Genomic DNA, 12,144 nt, shown 5'->3' on the forward strand with positions numbered 1-12,144 from the left:
TGTGTGTGCGTGTGTGTGTGTGTGTGTGTGTGTGTGTGTGTGTGTGTGTGTGTGTGTGTGAGAGAGAGAGAGAGAGAAAGAGAGAGAGATATGTGCAATGAATGTTGACTTTTACATGTATCTGTTTAATACATGCTGCAATTTTTGCTTTCATAAAATCAACTGTTAATTGTATATAAATTGTTATAATGTAGGTTTTTTTATAGATATAACTAAGATATAAATAAGAAATACATTTTAGACATTAAAATTATTGTTGGCTTGGTAGTTTCGTTTTGATTGATATGGATAACCTGTTCTACATTTTACTCTGAAAACTAGTATTCACCCTCAGTGGGCAAAGTGGTGGCAACAATTTTTTTTTCTTTTAAGTACATTCATACAGAAAAGGTGATATGATAAAAAAATCCATGTTAGTAATCGTATCTATGCTTTATTAAACATCTCATTTTTAAGTCTCTTTTTTTATAAACAGTCTAAGCAATGCAAGGCAACCAATCATTACTCATTTTGCAAGGTGCATAGGGAATAAAATTGTTTTGCGCGTGTAAGTTAGTGGGTTGGTTTGTCGGACTGTAAACAAAGTAAAATCCATTCAAAACGGTTAAATTCTTTTATTTGACGGACTCCAAACATGATATATGTTTAATGACCCCTATTGATTTTGGGGTCTAAGGTCAAACTATTCCAGAAATCGAATAATAGACGGAGTGTACAATAAATAATATAAGAACCGTTTGTTGTGCTAAATTTAAACTTGATAGAGGGATACCCCTTAAAATGATGATAATCTGCTTTATTATGAGGTCACAAAATCATAGGTTACAACTACTCTGAATACAGGCAGAAATTAGGATATTGTCATTTCAATTCTAAAGTTTGATTATGAGGTCACTAGGTCATAGTTCAAGGGTCCAACTTACTCTGGATATAGGCGGATATTAGGATATTGTCAAAACTTGTGTTAAAACGAAATCATTGTTTTGATAAGATTGAAAGATATAATGTCTTCCATATGTTAAAATTGTTTGTAATGAAAAGTTAAATGTTACATTAGGATGTGGGATGTTGTGTGTGTGTGTGTGTTTGTGTGTGTGTGTGTGTGTGTGTTGAGAGAGAGAGAGAGAGAGAAAAGAAAGATATACAGATAAAGTGATGTTATAAAAAAATCCATGTAATTAATTGTATCTGTGCTCTATTAAACATCTCATTTTTAAGTTTTTTTTTTATAAACAGTCTAAGCAATGCGTGGCAACCAATCATTACTCATTATGCAAATTGCATAGGGAATAAACGTGTTTTGGGCATGTAGGCTGATCAGTTGGTGGGTCGGACTGTAAACAAAGTATTGTTCATTGAAAAAATTAAAGATCTTTCATTTGACGGACTCCAGCCATGGTACATGTTAGAAGACCCCTATTGATTTTGGGATCTTAAGTCAATCTAATCCAAAAATCGAATATAGACGGAGTGTTCAATGAATATCACAAGAACCGTTTGTTGTGTTTATTTTAAACTTGGTAGAGTGATGCCACCTAAAACAATGATGATTTGCCTGCTTATGAGGTCACAAAATCATAGATTACAACTAGACACTTGTTGCAAAAGCAACAAAAAGGTCTTCCGTTTTGATATACATGTATCAATTTAACTGTAAGACATTGCTTCTCTGACATAGAAAAAGAAGAGGATATGATAATTATTGTGAATGATATATCCAGACGTAACTTACATGTAAAACAACGAGAATGAAAAGAAATCAATTTTTGAAGTACTTTCTGTGACGACCAAAAGCAACGCCGATCTAAACAAAAACGTTAACCATTTGTACAATCATAAGTTAATCCTTCCTCAGAGTTTGGTTGTTTACCTTTCTGCCAAATCTAAGATCTCTTTGAAACAATTATTTTTGTCTCGGGACCGGAAACAGACAAACGGAAGTGATAAATAAAAACAAAAGCTGGTATTTCTCATACATTTGCTTAGCGTACATCACTGTTTATCAGGCTAGATGAAACACCCAATAAAATCAGTTAAACTTGTTAAAAACATGATTTGTTTGAACCCTTCCGGTAAGAACCGGTTCTTAAAGTTGACAGAATTAAACCCATTAAACACATCCCCAATCAAATTTCTATTAATCATGAGAGCTTCGTGTCTGAATCACTTACAATGACAAAAATCTCGCGGACATCAAATTTGTAAAGATGAAAGTTACACAGATATATTTGAGATATCTCACCGGAAGTAAAATTTTTTTGCTAATTTAACATTATATAGATGACATATGTAAGATTATATACTGATATTTTCTTTTTATGTAAAATGAATAATATTTGAAAAAAAAACCAAATTTTTGAAGTGCTTCCGGTGACGACCGGAAGTTACGCCAAACAATACAATATAGTGTAAACACATGTACATACATACTTCTATCATCCCACAAAGTTTGATTATTCAAGTTGTCACCGCTTTTAAGATCTCTAGGAATCAAGGTTTTTTGTTTCGGGACAGGAAACGGAAAAACGGAAGTGTTTGATGAAAATGAAAGTTAGTATTTCTTAACCATTACACAACAGGACTTTATTGGCTATCAATTTGTCTTACATTGTCAAACAAAAACAGTTAAACTCTTAACCAACTTGAATTGTTTGAACTCTTCGGGTGTGGACCGGAAGTGACGGTTGACAAAATGAGAGCGGTTAAACACATCTTCTATCAAATGTCTACCAGCCATGTAAGCTTTGTGTCTTGGTCACTTACAGTTTATGAGATCTCGCTGTAATAATAGTTGTTTTAAAAAGAGTACCTGAGATATTTGAGATATCTCACCGGAAGTAATTGTTTTTTGTGTATTAATCATCGGATAGATGACATATGAAATCGCTTATACTTATATTTCAATTTTGTGTTAAAGAAATAAAATGCGTAAAAACATAATTTTTGAAGTGCTTCCGGTGACGACCAGAAGTTACGACGAACAAAACAAAAAAGTTTAAACACATCTACAACTATAGGTCTATCATCCCTCAAAGTTTAGAGGTTCAAGTCTTTATCGTTTCTGAGATCTCATTGTCCATAGCTTTTTGTCGCGGGACAGGAAACGGACGACAGGAAGTGAATTTTGAAAAAATGAAAAAAACGCCTGGAGATATTATCATTTTCTATCAGTCCTAAAAATTTCAGGAAAATCCATCCAGCCATCTCTGAGAAATCGGGTTAAACTTTTAAAAAACTTGATTTGTTTGAACTCTTTCTGTGTGGACCGGAAGTGACGGTCGACAAAATAAAAACGGTTAAACACATCTTCTATCAAATGTCTATCATCCCTGTAAGTTTCGTGTCTTGATCACTTACAGTTTCTGAGATCTCGGGGTTCAAACATTTATTTTAAAAAAGGCTTCATGAGATATTTGAGATATCTCACCGGAAGTAGAATTTTTATGTCTATTAATCATCGGATAGATGACATATGTAAGCATTTATACTTTTATTTCAATTCTCCGAGAAATATATTAAATGCGTAAAAGCATAATTTTTGAAGAGCTTCCGGTGACGACCGGAAGCTACGACGAACAAAACAAAATAGTTTAAACACATCTACAACTATAGGTCTATCATCCCTCAAAGTTTGGAGGTTCAAGTCTTTATCGTTTCTGAGATCTCATTGTCCATAGCTTTTTGTCGCGGGACAGGAAACGGACGACAGGAAGTGAATTTTCAAAAAATGAAAAAAACGCCTAGAGATATTATCATTTTCTATCAGTCCTGAAAATTTCAAGAGAATCTATTCAGCCATCTCTGAGAAATCTTGTGGACAAAAAACGGACAAAAAAAAAATAATAATAAGAAACATTACAATCACTATAAGGTCTTCCGTTGGAAACGGAAGACCTTAACTATTCTGGATACAAGCAGAGATTAGGATATTGTCATTTCAATTCTAAAGTTTGATTTTAACTTGAGTTATTACGAAATCATTGTTTTGTGGCAGAGTGAAATTTAATGTCTTCCATGTGTTAAAATTGTTTCCAATGAAAATGTTACATAAGGATGTGGAATGTGTGTGTGTGTGTGTGTGTGTGTGTGTGTGTGTGTGTGTGTGTGTGTGTGTGTTAGAGAGAGAGAGAGAGAGAGAGAGAGAGAGAGAGAGAGAAGGAGAGAGATGCCTAACCAATAGCTTAATTTTTTAGCGACGATATTACAAAATGTAGTTTTTCTGATTCTCGGGGCATTTTTCTTGTTCAATAAACATGTGGTATAAATACGTAAGAACATACATTTTTTTCCATTAATTCCTTTCCTCATTTCACAAGACAAACCAATACGTTAAAAAATACATTTTCCCCATCAATTTATTACCTCAATTCACAAGACATACATGTTACAAGTAATATGGTTCTGCTAAATGTGAATTATTATTATTTACGTCGATAGCTGTAAATGCAGATATGAGACAATTATATATATATATATATATATATATATATATATATATATATATATATATATATATATATATATATATATATATTCATCCAATACAAAGAAGACGCCAACACTTATCGGCAGTGATAGGTATACTCATCAGAGGCTTTTCACTTATTCTATATGAGAGATATAAAGTCAACCATAATAAGACTATCTTTTGATTTTTTTTTTTGCCAAATTTCCTTCAGTTACTGTATTTAAAAGCTTTCAAACAAGGAATCCGAGGCTTTTCAAATGTTTGTTTTCAGCGTGAAGAATGCAGTAAAATCCTAAATTGCATATATATATATATATATATATATATATATATATATATATATATATATATATATATATATATATATATATATATGTGTGTGTGTGTGTGTGTGTGTGTGTGTGTGTGTGTGTGTGTGTGTGTGTTTTATTAAACAATTTGAATATAACTATAAAACAATTTACACTAGTTTTTAAATATCATTCTTGTCACTCTTACCACCTGACATGATACAAACAGAGAAAAATAGGAATCTGGGTCGTACAAATTATTTTGAATGATGTCTTTTTGCATAAAAAATACCACTGTGCAGTCTTGTTTATCAAAGCAATCAACGAAGGCGGGATTGACTTCCCACACGCAAGCCAGACTAGTGTCTGCGCCATTGTTGAGTAAAATATTTACAATTTTGTAACGTCTCCAAACAAAAGCAATTAATAAAATACTGACTCTATTATTCATACATAAATTAATGTATGCTCCATAATTCAGTAAAAGTAGTACAGTGGTAGTATGTCCGTTTTTACAAGCTATATAGAGAGGACTGGCTCCGTTATCTTGACATAAATTAATTTCTGCTCCATTACTCGGTAAAAGTTGTACAGTGCTATCATGCCCATCAAAACAAACTGCAGTAAGAGGACGGGTTCCGTCCTCCTCACATAAATTAATGTCTGCTCCATTACTCAGTAAAAGTTGTACAGTGCTATCATTTCCTATTTGACAAGCTATATAGAGAGAGCTGGCTCCGTTTTTCTTGTATAAATTAATGTCTGCTCCATTACTCAGTAAAAGTTGTACATTGCTATCATGTCCGTTTTGACAAGTTATAAAGAAAGGACTGGCTCCGTTTTTTTACATAAATTAATGTCTGCTCCATTACTCAGTAAAAGTTGTACAGTGCTATCATGTCCGTTTTGACAAGCTATATAGAGAGGACCGGCTCAGATTTCTTGCATAAATCAATGTCTGCTCTATTACTCAGTAAAAGTTGTACAGTGCTGTCATGTCCGTTTTGACAAGTTATAAAGAAAGGGCTACCTCCGTTTTTTTACATAAATTAATGTCTGCTCCATTACTCAGTAAAAGTTGTACAGTGCTATCATGTCCGTTTTGACAAGCTATAAAGAGAGGACTGGCTCCGTTCCCTTGACATAAATTAATGTCTGCTCCTTTACTTAGTAAAAGTTGTACAACGCTATTATGTCCGTTTTGACATGCTATATAGAGAGGACCGGCTCCGTTTTTCTTGCATGAATTAATGTCTGCTCCATTACTAAGTAAAAGTTGTACAGTGGTATCATGTCCGTTTCGACAAGCTATAAAGAGAGGACTGGTTCCGTCCTCCATGCATAAATTAATATCTGCTCCATTACTCAGTAAACGTTGTACAGTGGTATCATATCCGTTTCGACAAGCTATAAAGAGAGGACTGGCTCCGTTTTTCTTGCATGAATTAATGTCTGCTCCATTACTAAGTAAAAGTTGTACAGTGGTATCATGTCCGTTTCGACAAGCTATAAAGAGAGGACTGGCTCCGTCTTCTTGACATAAATTAATGTCTGCTCCATTACTAAGTAAAAGTTGTACAGTGCTATCATGTCCGTTTTGACAAGCTATAAAGAGAGCACTGGCTCCGTTCTTTTTACATAAATTAATGTCTGCTCCATTACTCAGTAAAAGTTGTACAGTGCTAATATGCCCGTCAAAACAAGCTGCAGTAAGAGGACTGGTTCCGTCCTCCATGCATAGCTGAATATCTGCTCCATTACTCAGTAAACGTTGTACAGTGCTATCATGTCCGTTTTGACAAGCTATATAGAGAGGACTGGCTTCGTTTTTCTTGCATGAATTAATGTCTGCTCCATTACTCAGTAAAAGTTGCACAACGCTATCATGTCCGTTTTGACAAGCTTTATAGAGAGGACTGGCTCCGTCTTCTTGACATAAATTAATGTCTGCTCCATTACTAAGTAAAAGTTGTACAGTGCGATCATGTCCGTTTTGACAAGCTATAAAGAGAGCACTGGCTCCGTTCTTTTTACATAAATTAATGTCTGCTCCATTACTCAGTAAAAGTTGTACAGTGCTATCATGCCCGTCAAAACAAGCTGCAGTAAGAGGACTGGTTCCGTCCTCCATGCATAGCTGAATATCTGCTCCATTACTCAGTAAACGTTGTACAGTGCTATCATGTCCGTTTCGACAAGCTATATAGAGAGGACTGGCTCCCTTTTTCTTGCATGAATTAATGTCTGCTCCATTACTCAGTAAAAGTTGTACAACGCTATTATGTCCGTTTTGACATGCTATATAGAGAGGACTGGCTCCGTTTTTCTTGCATGAATTAATGTCTGCTCCATTTTTAAGTAAAAGTTGTACAGTGGTATCATGTCCGTTTTGACAAGCTATATAGAGAAGACTGGCTTCGTTTTTCTTGCATGAATTAATGTCTGCTCCTTTACTTAGTAAAAGTTGTACAACGCTATTATGTCCGTTTTGACATGCTTTATAGAGAGGACCGGCTCCGTTTTTCTTGCATGAATTAATGTCTGCTCCATTATTAAGTAAAAGTTGTACAGTGGTATCACGTCCGTTTCGACAAGCTATATAGAGAGGACTGGTTCCGTCCTCCATGCATAGCTGAATATCTGCTCCATTACTCAGTAAACGTTGTACAGTGGTATCATGTCCGTTTTGACAAGCTATAAAGAGAGGACTGGCTCCGTTTTTCTTGCGTAATTGAATGTCTGCTCCATTACTCAGTAAAAGTTGCACAACGCTATCATGTCCGTTTTGACAAGATATATAGAGAGGACTGACTCCGTCTTCTTGACATAAATTAATGTCTGCTCCATTACTCAGTAAAAGTTGTACAGTGCTATCATGCCCGTCAAAACAAGCTGCAGTAAGAGGACTGGTTCCGTCCTCCATGCATAGCTGAATATCTGCTCCATTACTCAGTAAACGTTGTACAGTGCTATCATGTCCGTTTCGACAAGCTATATAGAGAGGACTGGCTCCGTTTTTCTTGCATGAATTAATGTCTGCTCCATTACTCAGTAAAAGTTGTACAACGCTATTATGTCCGTTTTGACATGCTTTATAGAGAGGACTGGCTCCGTTTTTCTTGCATGAATTAATGTCTGCTCCATTATTAAGTAAAAGTTGTACAGTGGTATCATGTCCGTTTCGACAAGCTATAAAGAGAGGACTGGTTCCGTCCTCCATGCATAGCTGAATATCTGCTCCATTACTCAGTAATAGTTTTACAGTGCTATCATTCCCTTTTTGACAAGCTAGTAAGAGAGGACTGGCTCCGTTTTTTTTACATAAATTAATGTCTGCTCCATTACTTAGTAAAAGTTGTACAGTTCTATCTCTTCGTTCTGCACCTGATTCTCTATGGTTATAGTCTCCGTTTTCAGTATTGTTACCAGCTGCTAACATAAGAGGCGTCCAACCATCGTAATGGTTAATCTTTTGATCGACCTGTACGCCTATCTTATTCAACTCAACAAATAATTCATAATTATGGAACACAGATACAATGTGAATAGGATAAAGTTTTCCCCATTTTTTTTTCAAAGATCCTTCTGCATGGTCTTTAAAAGCAGAAGAAAACAGTTCTATCGAACCATTGCAACACAGTGCAGGAATATATTCGATAAAATTAGTTTGCATTTTGTGTAGCTTTTTTAAGCAATATTGTGATAGCTGTGTATGACAAAATGCAATGAGAGCAAAAAGTGGCGATATTTTACTTTCTAAATTTAAAAAGTAAAGTTTAGTCAAAAGTAAATTTTTAGATGTCCGGTGAAGTTCCTGTTTATCAATTGTAACTTTCTTGGTTTCCAACAACATTTGTAGATATTCGGGATGATCTGCTATCTTTTTTTCCAGTACTCTAATTACTTTTTCATTCCTTAGACAAGGATTGAGTACGACATCTATCAGACGTTCTCCAAACAGTTCAGTAAAAAGTCTTTCTCCAAGATTTTCAATGTATTTATCATTCAGATAAATAGTGAACGAGTCGTCGTGTTTGTCAAAATTTCCTATTTTTACTCTTCTTTTGATGAAGCCGATGTCAGCGCATTCTACTATTTCTAAGGGATAATCTGTTCCAAACACGTGATTTGTAACTTCCATCACAAAATCATGATAAAAAGTATACGTTTCCTCAACTTTTTTGACATAAAAGTCTTTCATGGAGTTAAGAATGTCTCCAATATCCAAAGGTGGCGTGTTCTCTGGTAATCCACAAAGTTTTAACGTACGCTTAAATTTGTTTTCCGTGTCTTTATGTTTTAAATCACTTAAACAAAGATCATCGTTAAAAAGAACAAGGAGGGCCAAAGCACAATATTTACCCTTGTCTTTTTTTCTGAACCCTAGTATTTCCTCTTTCAGCACTGTTACAGGTTCTGTAAAAAATTCTATACCCTTATTTTTGCATTCCTCTTTGCTAGAATACAATTTACACAATAACGGGAAATACCTTTCTACTTTAACTATCTTAAGACGATCTTTGTCGGATAAATTCATATCGGACGTATATTTGTTCAAAATCTCCTGTTTTTCCTTAACAGATAATTTATATTTGTTCTCATCGATGTTTATGATATGTGATTTATTCATGAGATAACGTGTCACTCTAGCATCAAAAATAATGTGATTTCTACACGACATCACAATTTTTGATGTTTTCAAGTATAACTGTAATTCCTCCTCGTATGTTTGCCATGAATTATTCAAAATTTCATCAAAATACTCTTTTCCCAATGGATCATTAAAAACACAAATAGTTTTATCTTTTTGAAATTGCCTTGAATTATATTCATCCACGATTTCTTCTACCTTTTTTACCCGTTTTACGGTCCAGCCCTGTTCTCTGTATTTGAGCGCAATATGTTGAATGATGGCTGACTTTCCAGATCCTGAGTGACCAGCCACAATAACCAGGTTCCTGCTTTTAATTGATTTTTTTACTTCTTCACACGCCTTTGTTAAGATAAAACAGACTTCGTCTTGTTTCCATTGATCAAATATGGCCTTTTCAATTCGTGATTCTATAATGAAAAAAAATCGTTCTTGAGTTTATACTTGAAAAAAAGTAGATTCATGATAGTAGATAAATAAGATATCTATACAGAAACACACAGGTTTTAAGGCTAATCGAGTAAGATGAAAAAAGAGAGTTGAAAATGCGTTAATAAAACTATTTCCAAAACCGTGCCCTTTACGCCACGCTCTCTTTTAAACACATCTTCATTAGATTTTTCAGATGTAGATCAGATGAAGAGAATGCCTTTTACCGGGTTGGGAATTTTAGCCACACCTCCACCCAATATTCTTTTAAAATGGTTTTAAATGGTTTAATGCTACATGTATGTATATGGAATGTTTTCTCCTTTTTCGACATATTTTAGTCACAGTTTAAATCACGATGTTGTTTTGTCAGGTGCCCCCCCCCCCCCAAAAAAAAAAAAAATAAAAAAAAATAAAAAAAAAACAATTTTCTTGCGTGTGATTTCACCACTACGAATACTCTTCGTATTTGAAAGAAAAAATGCAGTTTGCAGTAATTGATTTTCGTGTTTTAAATACGCAATTTCTTATTTTACTCTGAATGAAAACAGGTCAATGTATTTACTCTTTAGTAGCTCACTCCACGTGCAAATGCAACGTTTTTGCGCGTTTATAAAGACATCGCTGATGCGCTATCCTAAGTATATTCTTAATCGTCGTGTGTTCAATGAAAAAATCTTTTTTGTACATCAAGAGTCTTTGTACAATGTAAAGCCATAAAATGTGAATCCGCCCCATTCACTAAAATCTACATGTATGTAAGGCAAAAGCGCAGGTCTTTGCAATTGCAAAAGTTAGAAGAGGTTGATCGCGCTTTTAGCATACGCTTTCGCCGAAATAAAGCGCTTTTGCAAACATCAAACCTTTTTTCAATATCATACAATATTAAGTTTAAATATATATATATATATATATATATATATATATATATATATATATATATATATATATATATATATATATATATATATATATATATATATATATATATATATATATATATAAACCATCAATTCCACTAATACCAGGTTAAAAGAGTCTTAATTATCAAGCTTACTCTACATGTACATGTTTAAAATCTTTTTTAAGAGATATATAGGAAAATAGTTAGTATGCATTTAAACGATTGGATATGTGAGTGTTTGAACTTTTTTAAACCAAAAAAAATCCGATTAAAATTATGTTCTACAAGCATCGTAGTACACATTTCATTACGGTTTATAAATTTTGGTTTAATTTAATCCAAAAACGATTGTTAAATATTATTGCATATGATCTTCTTAATGTGTCTCTTTTAAAATATCGATTTTCAAATATACATAATAGTAATATATACGTAAGAAATGCTTTTTTAAAGAACTATACCTTGAGTAGTAGATATTTTGTTTGACTTTTTTATCTCTTCTACATCCTCTGCAAGAATAATAATTAAATCTTTAAATGTATGGAATTTTTTTGGATTCGTTAATATATTTGCGTAATTAAAACTGTTTGCCAGTCATATGAATACGCTACCATTAATTATTCAATTCTTTGATCATTAAAGACCCCAATACCTTTTGCAAGAACTTGAGTCATGGTTCATTGTGACGTTTTAAACCAAAACATGAAATGTTTCTATTGCACGTTTATTTAATCAAATTATCCATTTGTTAAATTCACTTGTCTGTTACCGTTCATTTTTGTAAAACCATTCTGCAACTCTTCAAACCCCTTTGTAGTAATGAAGATAAAATCGTTATACATATTAAATTAAATTTGGATCCTTTTTGATACATTTGCCTAAAAAAACAGGACTTGTCATTTACATTTATCTGCAGCATTACTTTATTCAATTTTTAATTATGAAAGACCCAATTATTTTTTGAAAGAAGAGGGCCATGGGCCACGTCGCTAATCTGAACAACAGTTCATTTTATCATTATACCCGCACTTTCTAAACAAAGTTCGGGTAAATTGTTGTTACCCTGTTCCGTCCGTCCGTCCGTCTGTCCGTCCGTCCGTTTGTCCGTCCGTCCGTCCGTCCGTCTGTCTGTCTGTCACGTTTTACGTTCTCAAACTGCTCTTACATCTTATAAACCAGCAAACTGAACTCTTGGAGTTTGATTTGGGTTATCATGTTGTTTTGTAAAAAGGTTTCAAAAATTCTCTGTTAATCCTGGGGGTCAAATAATTGGAAAAAATGATGTTTTTTTTCACAAAAAAACCTTCTTCCTCGAACTCCTCCTACATTTTCAACAGTAGACAAATCATCTTTTGGAATATGATTTAGGGTATCCTATAGATGCGCAATAAGGTTTCGAAAT

General features: G+C 33.8%; 1 protein-coding gene across 1 annotated transcript; it reads right to left on the minus strand.

The window, feature by feature from the left end:
- Positions 1–4,529: 4,529 nt before the first annotated feature.
- LOC136271092 (ankyrin-1-like) lies at positions 4,530–11,251 on the minus strand. Its single transcript, XM_066070350.1, has 3 exons — positions 11,204–11,251; positions 9,608–9,819; positions 4,530–9,174 (listed from the first exon to the last, which is right to left on the minus strand). Exon 3 carries the CDS (start codon positions 8,957–8,959, stop codon positions 5,771–5,773), a length of 3,189 nt encoding a protein of 1,062 aa, XP_065926422.1. The 5' UTR covers positions 8,960–9,174; positions 9,608–9,819; positions 11,204–11,251; the 3' UTR covers positions 4,530–5,770.
- Positions 11,252–12,144: the final 893 nt, after the last annotated feature.

Source organism: Magallana gigas, chromosome 8 (assembly GCF_963853765.1).
Source record: "Magallana gigas chromosome 8, xbMagGiga1.1, whole genome shotgun sequence".
Lineage (NCBI taxonomy): Eukaryota > Metazoa > Mollusca > Bivalvia > Ostreida > Ostreidae > Magallana > Magallana gigas.

Excerpts from the sequence above, each read along its gene's own strand:
- LOC136271092 (XM_066070350.1), bottom strand. The coding sequence starts at position 8,959 with ATGAAAGACTTTTATGTCAAAAAAGTTGAGGAAACGTATACTTTTTAT.